The sequence below is a fragment of the Adiantum capillus-veneris genome, chromosome 20 (assembly GCF_014529385.1).
Source record: "Adiantum capillus-veneris isolate H3 chromosome 20, ASM1452938v2, whole genome shotgun sequence".
NCBI lineage: Eukaryota > Viridiplantae > Streptophyta > Polypodiopsida > Polypodiales > Pteridaceae > Adiantum > Adiantum capillus-veneris.
In genome coordinates this window covers 43,951,570-43,970,678 of record NC_140950.1, presented here as the reverse complement: position 1 = coordinate 43,970,678, position 19,109 = coordinate 43,951,570, and the positions used below count along the sequence as shown (strand labels likewise).

General features: G+C 41.9%; 1 protein-coding gene across 1 annotated transcript in view; it reads right to left on the bottom strand.

The window, feature by feature from the left end:
• Positions 1-8,511: 8,511 nt before the first annotated feature.
• Positions 8,512-19,109, bottom strand: part of LOC147432440 (AT-hook motif nuclear-localized protein 8-like) — a 54,309-nt gene continuing 43,711 nt past the window's right edge. Inside the window, exons 4-7 of the mRNA XM_086492397.1 lie at positions 10,254-10,415; positions 9,187-9,384; positions 9,066-9,113; positions 8,512-8,903 (exon numbers count right to left, since the gene is read on the bottom strand). Coding sequence (XP_086348523.1) covers positions 8,808-8,903; positions 9,066-9,113; positions 9,187-9,384; positions 10,254-10,415 — 504 coding nt within the window. The 3' untranslated portion in view covers positions 8,512-8,807. The remainder of the gene's footprint in view (positions 8,904-9,065; positions 9,114-9,186; positions 9,385-10,253; positions 10,416-19,109) is intronic.

Genomic DNA, 19,109 nt, shown 5'->3' with positions numbered 1-19,109 from the left:
AACTCTTCTAATCTCCTCAACCCTCTCTGGTTTAGAATGATATTTGGATTCATTAAAGTGAACATCATTGCTGCGGACAACCTTTCTGAATTCGGGATCCCAAAGTCTGTACCCCATCTCACCAGAATTACCATAGCCTAGAAAGATGCACTTTCTACTCTTTGGCTCAAGTTTGTTCCTAAATTCCTTTGGAACGTGAGTATATGCCTCACAGCCAAAGACTCTGAGATGCTTGTATGAGGGCATTTTGCCTGACCATACCATCTCTGGCACTGAATCCTTCTGCAAAACCTTGCTAGGAGATCTATTTACAAGATGAACAGCTGTGGATACAGCTTCAACCCAAAACCCATTTGGCAGCTGTGCATTAGACAACATACTTCTGACCTTCTGTTGTATGGTCCTATTCATCCTCTCAGCAACACCATTTTGAGGAGGATTGTAAGGAGCAGTAAGTTCACGTTTTATACCTTTTGACTCACAAAAGTTCTGAAAGGCCTTTGAAACATACTCTCCACCATTGTCAGTGCGTAAGCATTTAAGCTTCTTGCCACTCTGATTCTCCACAAGTGTCACAAACGTTTTGAAAACACTAAACGCTTCATCCTTGTGCTTGAGAAAGTAAACCCATACTTTCCTCGAGTAATCATCTATAAATGTCATAAAGTAAGAAGCTCCCCCTAGAGATAGGTTAGGCATAGGTCCACACAAATCACTATGAACAAGTGCCAACTGTGTATCTCTTCTACTGCTTCTATGCTTATGTGGCTGCTGTGTTTGCTTACCATACAGACAATGTTCACAGAATTCAAAATCATGAAATGAAAAGCCAGGCAAATAACCAGAACGAGACAAGATTTCCATTCCCTTCTTGGACATATGTCCTAACCGGCTATGCCACAAAGAAACGTTCGGCTGCTCGGCTACATTGATTACATTTTTAGAGACATTTGATACATAAATCATGTAAAGTCCTCCAGACTTTACTCCATGTGCTACTGTCATAGAACCCTTGGATATCTTCCACATGTTCTGTCCAAAAGTGGTGACGTAGCCAGCATCATCAAGTAAACCTCTGCTGATCAAGCTCTTTGTAATTGCGGGAACATGTCTCACATTCTTCAGCGTGAAAGAAGAGCCATTCTGAAACTTCAATTGAACATCTCCAACACCTAAGATCTCACATGTCTGCCCATTGCCTAGCCGAACATGATCTTTAGTGGGCACGTAAGAGGTAAACCACTCCTTGTTTGGAGACACATGAAGTGATGCCCCTGAGTCTATAATCCAGTCACTCAGTGCATTTCCATCAGATGCTGTAAGAAGAGCTGAGTCCATTGTATTCTTCAAGAAGTAGATGTCTCCTGACACTAGACTGTCATCCACTGCAACAGTGTTTGTCACATTTATTTCTTGAATCTTCACTGAGGACTTGTTCTTCTCACCATGGTCTTTAGCTTTCTCTTTGCCTTTTTCTGCTTTCCATTCTCTGCAGTCTCTTTTCATGTGACCCTTCTTGCCACAATGGTAGCATTCTATGTCACTCTTGCCTTTAGCACTACGGGACTTGCTACGAGACTGATTCCTCTTTCCACCTTTGTACTTTTCTTTGGTCCTTCCCCTGACAACTAAGGCTGTTCCTTTGCCTTTGTCCATTGTCTTTCTATTGGTTTCTTCAGTAAGCAGACTTCCTTCTACACCTGCTATGTTCAAACCATCTGGAGGTGCAGAATTACTCAAAACTGTGCGAAAAGTGTCCCAACTTTTCGGCAATGTGATCAACAGGAACATAGCTCTAATAGGTTCATCAAACTTGACACCTTGAGCTGACAACTGACTGTAGATTGTGTTGAATTCATTCAGATGATTGGACATAGGTGTCCCTTCTTTCATCTTCAAGTCAACAAGCTTCTTAAGCCAGTATACCTATGAAGCTGCACTCTGCTTCTCATAAAGATCACTCAGCTTTAACCATGCTTGATAAGCCGACATCTCGTCTGCTACATTGAAGTAAACGCTTTCTGCCAAAGTCAGCATAATGGTACAAAGTGCCAATTCATCCATTTCGCTCCATTCATCTTCGTCCATATCTTCTGGTTTTATCCCCTTGAGCTTTATAGGTTTTATCTGCTTCTTTTGTACCAACACGTGCCAAATCTGCTTCTTCCACAATGGGAAATTGGTTCCATCCAGCTTCTTGATATTGTAAAGAGCAGTGTCCTGTGATCCAGCCATAGCTATGCTTCACAGTGGTTTACTTTCCTGGGAAAAATTCAGTAGAGTTTCCCCTGTAAACTGCCCTCTGAACCAATATCAACCTGTCAAATGAACCAAGAAAGCTTCAGATTCTGCATAAATTTCGGCAGAGTCTCCTTTGTAAAATGGCTCTGGTGTACTCAAAAAACAGACCAAAAAACAGCTCAAAAAAAACACTGTCTCTCTAACACTGTAAGCTGCCGATAAACCTGTCCTGCACCTGTACTGTCTCTCACTGTCCTGTCACTGTCCTGTAAGCATAGACTGTGACAATGCCTCAACGGCAGTAAAGCAAAGATGCAATCCCAACTGTCTAACTCACAGTCAATACATCCTAGCTGCCTATCTAAGGGTGCTCGAGGGATCGCTCCAAGACCTGTATCACCGAAAGGATCTCAACATTCGAGAATCCCCCAGCTCAATAAAACCTCACTCGACCCTCAACAAAGGCTGCAGTAAATCTGACAGTACATAGACTTCCCACAAAGTCATACATCCACAAATTTCCCATTATATGCTGTAACCGCTGCGGCGGTTGTTTGCTGCGTGACTCACAGCCAGCAAACCCTCAACAAACATACATCATCTCTGACAATACATCCCATGTGGAAGTACCTGCAATGTCAGGATGAAATCTGGAATATCAAGCAGCAAACACAAGCTACCTGATGAACTAGTGGATGTCGCCTACAGTCTGTGTGTAGATGCACCTGTGTCGTATGTGACACGCCTCCAGGAACTGTGAGTCGTCCTTCGATGTGTAGACAGCCACAAATCAACACTCTGGGAGTGTCGATATCCTCAGCACCTGCAGTCGTAGGCCGAAAATCCCAAATTTGCAGAGTCAGATCTGCACCCGCCGAGACCACGTAGTCAAAAATGGCCTACGCAGACCTTTGTCGAATCCGAACGGTGGCCGAGATGACCTCAGAATGAAATTCTGAGAACACCGAGCCCGTTGGGCTTGCCCACAGGATTTGGGGCCGTGTCTTCGCCTGTCGAATTTCACTCCAATCTGAGCTGGTGACTCTAGCCTCCTGCAGTGCTACCCCGAGCCTCGATCTGAGCTCTGATACCAGTTGAAGGAGTACGAGCGGAAGTGCGACGCGAGAGAGAGTGCGAGAAGAAGAGCACGACGATATGGTGAACTCGCTCTACTGTAATGTGTAGAGCATTGTGAGTTCTTATTAGGTTTTTTACAAAAGAATATGTGTACATACCTGGCGGCCCGCCCACTTACCTAGGCGACCACATTGGGCTTTATACCCCAACACCATATAAAGGCGGGAGACTTAGAAGATCCATACATTGCGTTAATAAATAATGATCAGAGATTAACCTCATGGAAAAGAGTCTATATCAAAAAGGAAAATGTTCAATCGATATAGATCATGAATGGATGACTAGTGCAACACATAACTCATCATGGGAGTTGTGTATGGAGCTTGTTCAAATGTAAGGGTACTATAGGGGATGTGAAAGATGACCAAAATTTCTTTGTCCAGGAGATGTCTACATACCCTCTTTTTCTTGCACAGCCACATGGAAACAAAGGTGATGGACGATGAATCAGCTTATACTAGGTCCTAAGGAGCAGGGATGGGAAGCATGCGATGCAATTCCTTGCTATTTGTGTGGACCATGAAAGAACCATGAAATTCTTAGAGAGAAACCCTTGCCAAAGACAAATAAAGAATTCAAGGACTACAAGGATATGAGGGGTTTTAGCCATGTATCATTGTAGAGGAGGATTACAGTGATACAAGAAGAGAAACGCTCTCGTGTGATGTATATGAAAAGGAGATGTTTCTATAGGTTTTGTAGGATTAATAGACTATGGATCTGTCTTTTTTAAAAAGTGTGAGGACTTGAAGCATGTTGAAAGACAATATGTAAATAGTGTACAAAAAGGTTTAAAGAATAATGGTTTGTTAGAAGATGATGAATGCATTGTAGGTTTGTTTGATGAGTTTTCATTTGTGGATGCCAAGGTCTGTTAGACGATGATGAATGTATTGCAGGTGTATTTGATGAGTTTCATTTGTGGATACCATGTGAGACTTGAAGTCTTACATGGTATCCATGTAAGACTTGATCTTTAGTGGATTGTTGTTTGTGTATGGGGAATGAGGTTGTGAAAGTATACCTATAAAATGTACAAATTCAATGAGAATTTTAGAAGTGCTCAAGGTGTTGATGTCCGAGGGAGTTCACTATGTATTCATGTTAATGTACCACGTGAGTTCAACAAGAGAGGTTTTAAAATGTAAAAACTTTGGGCAATTTAACATAGATATGTTAGAAAAAAGGGGTTTTTATATTCCACGCTAGAAAAATAATCCTAAAATAAGAGGTCATATTCATTCAAACATGTTAAAAAAGGGATTCTTTAATTATCCCATGAATGCATGTTATATAGGGGGTACTAAATAGTGCACCCCCAAGGTTGATGTACGAGAGGAAACCAAGTATAAGTCTGTAGAAAAGAAAGTGAAACCAGTGGCATTACCTCTACCAAAAGACCGCAAGGATAAAATGGAGAAAGCTGCTTTGCAACCTAGTGTTTGTGATCCCAGTAAGATTGGGCATAATTTTATGCAAGATTGTCTGAAGGAGTTAAAGGTTGGTTGCAAGGATAGTTTGAAAGAATATGCTTTGAAGAGATGCTTCTCAAACATGGAAAGGCTTTTGCATTTGAGCCACATGAGATAAGGTGTGTTGATCCTTTCGTTGTTGCTCCTATGGTAATCCTCACTATCCCTCATGTACCTTGGATCTTGTATCCTATTCTAGTTCCAATGCCTCATTTGTCAAAACTCATTGAGATACTTGACTTAAAGATCAAGATGGATTTTTTAAAACTTTTTTGTGCTTCATATTCAAACAGATGGTTCACAGTTCCAAAGAAAAATGGTTCTTTATGCTTTATCTAGGATGTGCAACCCACAAAAAAGGTAACAATCAGGAATGTGGGTAGAAGGCTAATCGTAGATGAGTTTGCAGAGGCATTTGCAAGAAGGGAAATATATTCTTAGGGAAACTATATCGTACCCATGTTCATCATAAACCTTAATAGCAGTTATCTCATTTATGCATACATCCAATCCAAAGGGTTCTAAAAGATGTTCGAGGAAGGGTTTTAGAATATACATTTTGTTCTTTATTGTCCCCTTCATTATACAATACTCACTTTGTAAATCACCACACTCAAATGTGGCACACATCCAAATGTATTTTTCTATTTGTAATTCTCCGATGCTACTTGAATCAAATTACTCAGCATGTGTCTTTGTGACATTTCTATAGGATTGGTCTTTTAGGTCTACCCTAGTAGTCAGTTTGCCATGCCGTAGGTAGATATGGTTATGAAAAACGTCCCAAAATCATGTCCAATTTTTATCCTTCCCAAAATCTAGTACGGCAAATGTATGTTTATATTCTATTCCACATAAGCTGACTACCTCTTGGTCAAATATTCCTATGGGTCTTTCAAGCTAACCACCTACTATGGTTTCATGCGGATGTTTTTAGGACTGATTTTTTCCACTTCTCTTATATTTTTTCTAAGCTATAGTTACACCTACTTTGCTATCTAGAATAGCTGTCATTTTGACTTCCCTGTATTCTACCGGTAGGGTGGTATTTCCTTTCTCTCCTTTGTAGTATTCTCCCACATTTGTTTTTAGGCACTGGCTTATGGCTCTTTGGTTTTGTTAAAAAAAAAATCCTTGGGTCGTGCTTTGATGATTTTGAACATAAAATTTATGCAAATTTTCTCTAGGTTATTACTCACTTTGGCCTGCACAAGTGGTTTAATTTTTAGTAACTTTGTTAGCATCATGGTACATTGGATTGGTGTAGACATCAATTCTTGTAAAGTACTTGAATCAATCATTTTAGAAGTTGCCTTCCATTGCAATGTTACAATTTTGACTTCCAATTTGGCCTCATGCTCTCTTGTGTATGAGGGTAAGAGTCTCAAGGTGCAAGGTTCACTTTCACTTGAAGCGAAAAATCCCATGTTCCCATAGAGAGACTAGATATCAAGGTTTAGATGCTCATGTTCCATTACTTATCTCAAGGATTGGAAGAGATTAATAGGTTGTGCTCCCCTCCTTTACATTCCTTATGGCTTTCCATAATTCATTTGGTCATGGTTCCTCAATCTTTGGGATAAGTGGTATTGAATATGTTGATTGTTGTCTGTGGTGTTTGCAACCACACATTTGTCGATTTGAGTTTTTGGTTCAATCATGGTGTGTGATTGTTTGTCAGGTTGTATTTTTTGCTCATTAGCAGTTGGTTTAGTTTCTTCCCCCATGTTTCTTTGTGGTTCTTGTTTTATTTTTGTTTGAGGAGATGCTTCCTTCGTTTTCTCCTTAGGTGCCTCAAGTTCAACTATTAGCCATTTTATTTCATTCTATTGTGGGTTTGGGCAGGTTCCATCAAGCCTTGGCAATCTCTATCAACTTATTACACATTTTCCACCTTTACTTCTCAATTTTTGCATGGGGATAAGTCATACATCTTTGTTACAGCGTTTGGTTGGTCTTAATTCTAGCCTCATATGCTTGCAATACAGCATCTAGTGGCTCGAAAACTGTCGACCCACACCGATCCTTCTGAACTAATTGAAGTGATTTCATTTGGAAATATAGCACCTTTGACTCAAAGACTTTGTCAACCAACACTGATCCTTCAAAACTAATTGAAGGGATTTTGTTTGGCTCCACTATTGAAGCTTCCTTTTGCTTGTGTTGTTTGCAGCCGTGGTTGCTTCTCTTCCCTCTCGTGTGGATCCTTCACATTATTCTCGTTTCTCTTCATGGAATTTTGGGCTTGAACTCATGTTACCACATCGATTGGATCAATTTGCACTAAATCTCATCTGCTAGGAATTGGCACGATGCCTATCTTGTTCATCGGTGTCTATCCTACTTTGTTAGGATTTTAAGGGGAGTCTATCCAATGAGGTATGTTTTGCCACAATCCAAAAAACAAAACAAAATGTATGAACATTTCTTCTTTGTGGACAATTTTTAGCCCAATGATCACCTTCACACCGATAACATGAACCACAAAGCATTGCCAAGCTCACCTTGTTTTAGCTTTCAGCCCAACTTCTTGCGTATATCCCACAATCAGTGTACTTCATGAGACAATATTCTAGATAGCAAGGTCCTCAAGCACTTTTTGTGCTTTTTGAAGTGCCACCACATATGGCACATATATCAAGTTCAACATCTATCTCCAATAAGCCCTAATTAGCAATCTATTTCGTTATTTCCCTTGCTCATGTCACACCTTACAAATGGACGGAAGTCTTCAAGGCCCTTGAGCAACCATGGTGCCCAAACAAATCAACATTGAGCATACATTAGATGACTTTGAAGCCCACGTTTCTCTACAAAACCCGAGTAGATGCAACTAACATGCTCATGCTCGGTGCCCTTGTAATAAACAAAGGCCCAAATTTGTTCTTTCCAATTTCTCTCAACCAACTTAGATATAAGCTAGGATGCACTCTTCTTGTGCAGTAGGCCAAACTCTAAATCTTCTGTTTTCCTCTTTGTGGACGCAGAGCATTACGACAATGAACGAACAAGACAATTAACACATAGATATTTATAACTTTCCTTATGAAAACACAAGCCTTTTTTATGTAGAATGTTTCTTTGGAAGAGGGGCCATGGATCAGGAGATGACTTCAGAGCTTGCGATGGTTGAGATTTTAGGCTGACGCCTGCAATGATGACATGATAACACGGAGACACCCACACGCAAGAGGAAAGCTTATTAACAGGTGCAACTGTCCATAACCTTTCGACATCGGAGTGCAATTTGATTTCAAGTAAAAGCAACACAGCTTCAGTTCACCCATGTTAAACAAGGATTTTTGAGAGAAACCTATTTGCGTGATATCAGCTCTAAAATTACAAGTTTTACCATACTTATTAAGGAAAAAAACAATGCTCAAATTCGCTATGGTTACCGCAGTACAGGCACTTATGAAGATGCTCTGCTCAACATGCTTATTGCATGCAGACATGCAGCACCCATCCAAGTTACAAGACTTTAACATCATGGAGACTTGCAAGCAATGCTCCAGGCGAGCACCCCACAAGGAAAAAAAAAACACCCGTCATTTTTAGGCCTTGATTTTGCAAAGCAAACAAGTGAAACAACCAGGATTTAAGCAAAAATCTAAGCTATTCACAGGAATTGATGCCCAAACCTTGACCTTGAGAATAAAGCTCGAGCAAAATTGACCGAGATTTTTTATTTTCAGCTAGGAAATTTGCACTACAAAGTTCAAACAAAGATATATGAGCATTTGCTTGCAAGAAGTCAGAGCGGATTAGTAAGCAAGGGCTGAGCAGCACCAATACAAATGCACATGGAATCCCTGGATAATTGATAGTGCTTGGTTTAATTAAAGCGAAGCAACTGGCAAGAACGCACCAATGAAAACATCCACCACAATTTCTGATACACAATGAGGCTATGGAACCGTTCTTCCAGAGTATGTTTCCAATTGAAATGTTCTACATTCAACCTACGACCTGTGATTCAATGGAACCCCAATCTTCCAAATCTTGGGACCCATTGAGTAACTGCTTTTCGTAACATGTGTCACTCCAGCAAGCCTGTGATAATTTACATTTGAATAGGACCGTACAAACCGTAAACAAAAGCGATGCGAGAATGGACCTATTTTTGACTCTTTTTCACAACCCCAACTTCTGGTTTAAAAGCAATTTTCCTCTCTCCTTCAGAAGTGTATGCACAAAAGGAATGTTACTACAAACCTGCACAAAATCATCCCTATGTCGCACTTGGAGAAGTGGCAGCATGATCTGTGTCATCCCTTGTCTCTGCATCAAATTGGTGGCCACCCCAGTCTATAGTGTGCATCGAAGGCAATGACACGTGATACGCACGTGACTGCTCCTCACCATCTGTGGGCCCACCCATATTATGATCATGCACTCTTTCGACACCATCCATGTTCATTTGCGGCAAACAAGGTTGTGTTCCACCACTGCCCATTGTAGACGGCTTGATGACGCCAGATGTGCCTTCACCTCCCATCTTGCGATTTTCTGTGGAAAATGTTCCCACAACTACCTGCAAAAAAGAATGTATTTACCGTTGTAAGGCAGCACTAAAATTTGAACAGCACCCTATACTTTCAAAGATGGATTTCACCCCAAGTTTTTCCCTTCCCTATAGTAGGGAAGATTTTTGTCAGCCCTTCAAAAGACAAGGATAAGGCTACTTTGCTCTTTCTACTCTCTTTCAGATTTCAATCTCGTTTTGGCCCTAGACCATTCTAATGGATGCTACAAGAGGACATTTTCCCAAATGTAACCCTTTTGTTAATGTGTCCAATGCAGTTAATTACTCAACTGGATATATGCTTGACTCTTTAGCAAGGAGACCATTGATTCTAAACAGCTACAACAGGAGAATGGACTCTATACTCCTTAAAAGAAGGTAGCACTTGCTTTTGGACAAGCAATATTCTTTATTGCCTTCAAAAAACCAACTCCCTCTTCCTAGCAAAAGAGTAAATTCTCTTGAGACCCTTTCAAAGACAAAAGTACCCATCCATTGACTCGTCATATGAAGGGTTGATAGCCATAAGAAAGGAAGATGGCCATCAAACCCTGTCACTGTTGTAAGGTTCAACAGATCTGAACTAGTAAACTAGAAGGGGACAGAAAAAGAAAGATAACTAGAACCTAACAAAAGGAACTGTAGGCATAAACTGTGAAGACAGCTTAGAAAGGGATAAATTACATGTGAACAGTTCAAACATGCAGGAAACTTCTGATTCGATGAGCAAATTATTATTTTAGATGCGTTTGCCCAGCCTTTGACTCAACTTTCCAATCAACAAAAGATCAGAGCAAATTTTTCTTAGTGCGATCAAACACCGGTAAAATCACGGCGACGAAAATTTGCACTCCAATGCAATGCAAGGAACTCTTTACCTGCACTGGACTAGCTGCCATCAGAAGTCCCGCCACCCCACCACCTATGACTCGACCGTCGGGCCCTGCCAGAGAGACACTTAGACCTCCAGTCCTGCTACGTGCTCCATTGCTTTCAGTCAGAAGAAAGGATCCCGACAGAGAGAGTATCTCAAATCGACCCTGCAGGACAGGAATCAGGAACCACTAAAAATAGTGACCAAATAGTAAAAGCCTCCCCAAAAATAACAAAAACAATGCAAGACAAAACGATTTTAAAGTCGTATTGTGTATATGAACATCTTTAAGCTTGGTTTTGCATTACAATTTCCGCTTCTTCAGAATGAAAGCATCAGCTAACTAGGAAAGAACAGTCATTCCAGGGAGCACCACTTTTGACCTGATTATTAGAGGGTGATAATAAATGCCAGTGATTTTAGACCCAATTCTTCAGCAGATGATCACAGGGGGTTGGCGGCTGGGCCGAAAAACCCTCTGCTCCACTTGCGTTTTCAACCAGATCTGCATTTTTGGGTAGATTTGCTGTGATTTTTGGACAGAAACAGCAACGTTTTTTTGCAAGAGGGGGGCAGCGCTATCTTGGCCTACTTGGATCTTGCTTTTGGCCCACCGGCTTTGGCATCCGGTGCCTTGCCGGGGCACATCCTCTCCATCATTTCACATGGTTTTCAGCCACTTGTACCTGCTGTTTTTTCTCTGTTTTCAGCCCACCTGGGGTTGTGACATTGATTCCCCACCCTCTACACCAGTCCGGACCCTGCCGGGAGCATACGAGCATGCTGAAAATCGCTCGACAGCAGCATTTTGATCACCTTGCAGTTGCGTTTTTGGGTGGACAGCAGCCACATGGTTTGAGTTTTTCAAAGAGGATGAAGTTACCTCCTGCCAGGACACCATCCAATGGTGGTCCATGCAATCTCTCAGTGATTACTGCAGTACACGGTATCTTCGACGTCGGCTTGATCATCTACTCGCGTGTGATCCTTGGGACATCCATTCATTCCAGCCATCATTCAGGGCAGTGTACAAGGGAACGGGTGGAACGCAGCCCAAACATTCCAAAACGGCATTCCAAACGAGTCCCATTCCCGAAATGGAGTCGGAATGGAACGTTGTTCCAGAACAACATGTAACCGTGGGGGGGGGGGGGGGGGGGGGGGGGGGGGGACACACGAGGCGGAACGAGCAAAGGTAGGCATTCAGGGGCAAAAAAGTAGGCATTTGGGGGACATATTTGGGGCATTTTGAGAGCGATTTTGGGGGCAGTTTTGGGGTTGTTTAGGAGTTGATTTGGGACTAAGCTGAATGGAGGTAATTCAAGCCTTACTTTAGCCAACCGTTTTGGCCCCGTTCTCGTTTCGGGCCCCCATCCTCGTCCCCCTTCCCGTCCCGTTCCGGACCCTCCCGTTCCCATTCCCCGTTCTCGTTCCACGTAACTATGATTCGGCGGTTGCGTACTCCAAAGGGGGAGGTGACTCGTGGTTTGCTATGGACACACCTATGCACTCATCAAAGCAGTTCATACGAGATATGGCCATGCTCATGGCATACGAGATTTCGACATTCCCAAAGAGGACACCACCATCTTGGGTGGACAGACACTTACCACTTGACCTCGATACGACAGATCACTTGCTTACACATGAGCATCTACATGGACTTCGAGAGAGGATCTTGGATCTCTTCTTGGAGAGGTTCATTGCTTGGATCTACAGACTAGAGTAGGACTTCAGTGCTTTGGACTCTTGGAGAGTTTACACACAAGATGTGAGGGATTAAGCATCCCACGACTACATCCGGAGTCACCCAGAGCTTGGCTTGGATGGTAGTGCAGTTGCTCTTCTGCACTCCTGATCGTTTGGATTATTACCTTCAAAGTTGCTTACACTCACCCTCGATAACCTTACAAGCGTCTTTGGCGCGGATTCTGTTTTGGTTGACACCAGAGAATTGGAGGCAGTAGATACAGGCAAGACGACGCAGACAGATTAGTCTGGGCTTTCCTCTTCTCAGAGGCCCTTCACAACGTAGACTGTTGAGTCTGGCTTTCCCCTCATCTTTGACTACCCTACCTATTGACAGGACACCATCCGGTGGTGGTCCGTGCGGTCTTCCGGTGACTGCTGCAACTTACGATAGCTTCCACAATGCAGACTGCTTAGTCTGGCTTTCCTTGTTTCGGAGGATGTTACGACACAGATTGCTACATCTGGCCTTCTTGGAGTTTTTTACAACTTGGCCACCTAGCCACACTGGGTTGCAGGTTCATGCATTTGATAGGCTTCCGGTCATGTCCTATAGGGCAAGACACTTGCAAGACTGTTGGCACTTCTTTCCCGACAACAAGTTGTTTTCACACTCAGTTCGGGACCTTCACGCAGTATCTTTGCCCTATATCCGCGGAGTACAGCAATTAGCTACACTGCTCGTGACGGCACTTTACCATGGAGATTTCTTGACGGTCGGGACACCCCAAACTACTCCTACCCTCGCGGAGTTCGTCGAAGCATGGTCCTTCGGTGGACATCGCATCAAACATCTTCATCCTTTGCCTCACATCTTCGGCTTCGTACGGTTTGTTCGACATCAAGTGCAAAGAGGGGGTGTTAGATTTACACCACTCTGCTGCTTCACACAGGTCTAGGGCACTTCCTTGTACGGCTAGTCTAGGTTGTACCTTGTACGGCTAGTCTAGGTTGTCCGACCGCCCAAGTTTGGGGCCAACAGCCCACTTGAGTTGGGCGCCCACCTTGGACACCTATATATGGGGCCAAGGGGGTGTAGAGTGCGCAGGTGATGGAGAAGGTAGGAAAGAAGACCACACACACACCAACACACATCGAGACACACACACACACATCGTTACCCTGCAGCAGCCATTCAACGAGCTGCTCTTCTCTTCTTCTCTTTTCTTGAACTATTATCCAAAGTATATTTACAACATAGTATAATCGGTGTCCAGCCGCCCATAGCACAATGGACATATTCTTTAACATCATATTCTTTAACACTCCCCCTCAAGCTCAGAGTGAGCTTGCATATGATGGATTCCCAATGCTTCACGAAAGTAGGAAAACTTCTCCTTTCCAAGAGCTTTTGTGAATATATCCGCAACTTGATCATTTGTCTTCACATACACCAAATCAATCTCATTTGCCAAAACTTTTTCTCTAATGAAGTGATAATGTACCTCAATGTGTTTAGTGCGAGCATGGTAGACTGGATTCTTTGCCAACATGATGCTGCTAATATTGTCACAATATATAATGGCACTGTCAAGATAGTCAAAACCGAAGTCTACTATAAGTACTCTTAACCATGACTCTTCACATGCTGCCAAAGCTGCTCAACGATATTCAGCTTCTGTACTTGATAATGCTACAGCTGATTGCTTCTTGCTACTCCAACTTATCATACCATTGCCAATGGAAAATGCATAACCACTTGTAGATCTTCTATTCATAAAATCTCCTGCCCAATCTGCATCTGAGTAACCATAAAGACAAAGTTTCCCATTCTTTTTATAAAACATTCCATAACTGACAGTCGCTTTCACATATCTCATAATCCGTCTCACTGCATCAAGATGACTTTTACATGGATTTTGAATGAATTGACTCACAACACCCACTGCAACTCAAATCTGGCCTTGTTATTGTCAAGTAAATAAGGCTTCCAACCATCTTGCGATACATAGTGACATCCTCAATGTAATGTCCATCATCAAACACCTTCACATTTTGATCAAGAGGTGTATCAACCGGTTTGCACGCTGTCATTCCATACTTCTCAAGCATATCCAACGCGTATTGTCTTTGTATCATCCAAATTCCTGATAAAGTATTGACAATTTCAATTCCCAAGAAATATCTCAACTCACCAAGGTCCTTCATGTTGAATTCTCTCAACAAACTCTTCTTGACATGCAAAATTTGCTCAGCATGACTTCCAGTGAGAATCAAGTCATCAACATAGATAACAATAACGACGATCTCTCCATCAACATGCTTCAAAAATAATGAGTGATCAGCAGTAGATTGTTAAATCCAATCTTCTTCAAGAATCTAGTTATCTTTTCACACCAAGCTCTAGATGCTTGCTTCAAACCATACAATGCTTTCTTCAACTTATACACATAATATGGAAACTCTCGATGTTGATAACCCTCTGGCTGTATCATATAAACTTCTTCTTCCAAGTCACCATTCAAGAATGTATTATCCACATCCATTTGCCGTAACTTCCAACCGAACATACTTGCCATTGCTATCACCAATCTGACTGTTGTCATCTTTGAAACTAGACTAAATGTCTCATCATAATCAAGACCTTTTGTTTGTGCATAACCTTTAGCAACAAGCCTCGCTTTGTATCTTTCCACACTACCATCTGACTTGCACTTGACTTTGTATACCCATTTTGAACCAATTGCTTTCTTTCCACTAGGCAAGCGAACCAAATCCCAAGTGTCATTCTTCACAAGAGCATCCATCTCATCATCCATAGCTGACTCCCATTCTGATTTTCCAATTGCCTCTTGAAAACATGTAGGCTCTTTATGTTGCACACGTGAAACCATGTATGCATAATGTGTACGCATGTAACCGTTGTATGTCAATCTATCAACTGGATAACGCACCCTCTCTGATCTTCTCAACTGTGGTGCACTCTTCTCTTCAACTCTTGCATATAGGGGTACATATTTCTCAATATGCTTACTGCCAGGTGTCCTCAAATGTGGTAAACCATGCTCTTCATTGAGGCTTTCATCTCCAAAACTCTCTTCAACCACTTTCTTCTTGTCTTTCTCGTTTTGCTTCTTATCTCGCAAACGACCGCTCCATGGGTTGACACTTCATGTACTCTCCTCTGCCATAAGTGGTCCTGAAATAGTTCTTGTTGATGGTCCTGGCTTATCAACAACATGACACACATTCTCTTGCTCTTCATACTCATCTTCTATCATCACTGGCTTTGGTTTATACCATGGTTCATGCTCACAAAATCTGACATCTCTACTGACATAAACTTGTCTTGTCGTAGGATCATAGCACTTGTAATCTTTCTTTTCAACTGGGTAGCCCAAGAATATACACTTCACTGCCTTTGGCTCCATCTTCTTTCTTGCTTCATTTGGCACATGAACATAGCAAACACATCCAAAAACTTTCATGTAGGAAACTGTTGGCTTGATCCCATAAAGTCTCTCATAAGGTGAAATTTCATGAATGACAACTGTTGGTGTTCGATTCATAATGTGTACTGCTGTATTCACTGATTCAGCCCAATATGTTAATGGCATATTCATCTCATTCATCATGGCTCTTGCAATCTCTGCTATGACTCTATTCTTTCTCTCAGCAACTCCATTTTGTTGTGGTGTGTATCTGCAAGTAATCTGTCTTCTTATGCCTTGTTCACGTAAGTAATCATCAAAACTGTGTGACATGTACTCTCCCCCTCCATCTGTACGTAGGAATTTAATTTGACAACCATTCTCTTTCTCAACCATAACTTTGAACTCCAAAAATACCTCAAATGCCTCTGACTTTGCCTTTAGAAAGTAAACCCATGTCATTCTGCTGTAATCATCCGTAAATGTGATAAAATATCGACAACCATTTGGTGTAGCATGATCACAAGGTCCCCAAATATCTGAATGAACAATTTCCAAAGGACTTTGGCTAATTCTCCCCCTCTTTGGAAATGGTAAACGAGATTGCTTTCCAAATTGACAAGCTTCACAAACATGATCAAAATTCAATCTGCCAAACTTTGGTAATCCACGTACAATTTGATTTGATTGCATATGCTTTAATCTTCTAAAAGTGACATGACCAATCCCCTTATACCATAACTCTGCCCAATCATCTTGAGTGGCTGATTTGTTTGCATACATACCACTGTGTAAACATGGATCTCCAGCTTCCAATGAGAACAAGCGACCTTTCTTTCTTCCACGTGCCAATATCTTGCCTGGTCTGCCGTTGTGAAACTCCTCTATGAAGCAACCATAACGATTAAAACGGACTTGCAACCCTTGATCTGTCATCTGTCCAACTGATGCTAAATTCTTTGTGATTGAAGGCACATATAGAACATCTCCCAATGTGTTGTATGTCCCGTCTTTTTCTAGCAATGGAACTGAACCAACATGTGTAATCCGATGCATAGTATCATCACCTATAGCGACAAACTCATCCTCTTCTAACTTCTCTTTTCTGTCAAACCATTCACCATGATATGTCATATGATTTGTGGCACCACTATCTAAATACCAATCATCTATATGATGTGGCTCCACCATGCTTCCAACAACATGCTCCATACGAAATAAATGTCCACTCGACCTATTGTCATATATATTTTGATCATGAGGATTGTATCCAACAAAGTTTCCTCCATGTCTGCCATAACCTCGGCCTCTTCCACCACGATCACGATTTTGATTTAGCTGTGTAACATTCTCTTTCAAAGTGACCATAAATGCCACATCTGTTACAATACCCATCTCTTTGAGGATGTACAAATCGTCCACCTCCACGTCCACGAGTTCGGGCTCTCCCCCTACCTCTTTGGCTATAATCGTTGTAACTTTGACTTTGTTGGTTTTTCCATTGACCTCTTCCAACATTGTTTCCACGACCATAGTTTCCTCTTCCACCTCTATTGTTTCCACGACCTCTAGAGTAAAAAACCTGATCTCTGGAATTGTTATTTGATGTAGAAGGACCTGACTTGCCTAACTTCACCTTTTCTTGCAAACAAAGGTTTACTAACACTTCAAAATCAGGCATGTGTCCTCGAACAAATATAGATGTATCCAATGACTTGTATTCCGCTCCCAAACCATTCAATGTCACTGAAACTAAGTCATCATCTGGAATTCAACATTAATGCTCGCAAGATCTTCCTGTATTTGCTTTATCTCTGTCACATAATCTGATATGGATCTATTTCCTCGCCATACACAATGTAACCTTTGCTTCAAGTGAACTTTTCGTGGTTCTGTATTGGAGCTGTTCATTCTTGCTAGTATCTCCCATGCTTCCTTTGGAGATTGAGCCTTCTTCACATGTGGTATAAAGAAGTCACTAATGCATAGTGAAATCCGATGCATCACTTTCCTTGAATTCTCGATCCACTTCTTGTAAGCTTCTACTCCTGCTTGCCATGTTTTATGTGCTTCAACATTCTCTCTATTTGGTTCCAAACCAACTTCGGGACACTCTTGTTCACCTGTAATATAATCCCATAAACCTTTGTCCATGATAAAGTTCTCCATCCTATAAGACCATATGTTGTAGTTCTCTCTGGTCAGCTTCTCTCCAACAATCTGTGTGACTTGAGTTGAACTTTCTATCATCTTCACTCTCAATTTCTTTCAAAGGATTTTAATAAAATTTCGACAGAGTTTCGTTTGTATTTGGACAATATCTCAAGTGACAATCTCAACCAAAGTGCTCATAAACACTGACAGAAAATCTCTCACTGCCAAGGGAAAATCCACTGACTCACTTTGCCACAGACTGACTCAGTACTATGCATAAATACTATAAAACAATGTCCACATGGACCTGTATGCAAATGCAATCCATACGTTGTCCTGTACCACATATCCATACATCCACCTTCTTCCCTTAGTCGTAAACGACATATGAGGTCTTTCGCGGGGCTAGTCGAGGGTTCGCTCCAGTACCTAATCCACCTTGCCAAGGTACCAAAGCTCCCAAGGCAAGGCTTCAAAAAACCTCACTCGACCCTCACAAAGGCTGCAGTTTTCCAAAATACATTGACCGCATATCCATACATAACCACAAAGTACTCAATCTGACAATATAACCGCCTCAACTTCTTCCCACAACCTTTCTTACATAGGCGGCTGTCCATAATGGACCCACAACAACCAAACATAATCTTCGATAACACAATATCATGATGTAAAAGCTCTATGTCGCTCTCCAAAACCTGTGTAAATGCTGAATTCTTCACCTGTAACCTGTAAATCTGCTGCCGAGTGCAAAACTGGACATCTCTTATGCTTGTGTGAGCTGGCTGTTTGCTGCACAAAATTGTTGATTTTGGCAAATCTGAGTATGCCAATGCGTCCGGAACGCCCAAAAACATAAAGATAGACTCCTAGATCACTGTATTCCGAGTTCGGGTGAGGGAGTTTTGACCAAAAAACCTCTCTTTTTTGCTGTTTTCCAGAGCTGCGGAAACCTGTGTATTGACTGTAGCTCCTCAAACTGAGCTCTGATACCACTAGTAGAGTGTGCAGGTGATGGAGAAGGTAGGAAAGAAGACTACACACACACCAACACACATCGAGACACACACACACACACAATCATTACCTTGCAGCAACCATTCAACGAGCTGCTCTTCTCTTCTTCTCTTTTCTTGAACTATTATCCAAAGTATATTTACAATATAGTATAGTCAGTGTCCAGCCGCCCATAGCACAATGCACATATTCTTTAACAGGGGGATTATCATATGATCATTGTACGAGTCCTCTTGCTCTAGTGGTCATGGGGGGTTGATCGACCCTCTTCCCCTACATCAACGTTTTGGTGTTGTGTCTACTACCTCTCTCTCTCTATCTCTTCTCTCTCACGCTTCCGAACACGCGCACTCTCACAAATACATGCCCCTTTAACCACAACCGTAACATTTACCCTCTTTGAAGTATTTGGCGCACTGCTTTGCTGACAACCGAGGGCCAGAAGGTTTCTTTTTCTGTTGCTTTCCCTTTCTTTTGTCATTGTTGTTCGATTCTTGTCTGGTCTAAACTGTGACCAATCTGTCAATAGGGTACGTAAGAGTACCCCTATGCATTGCAAACCCTTGCTT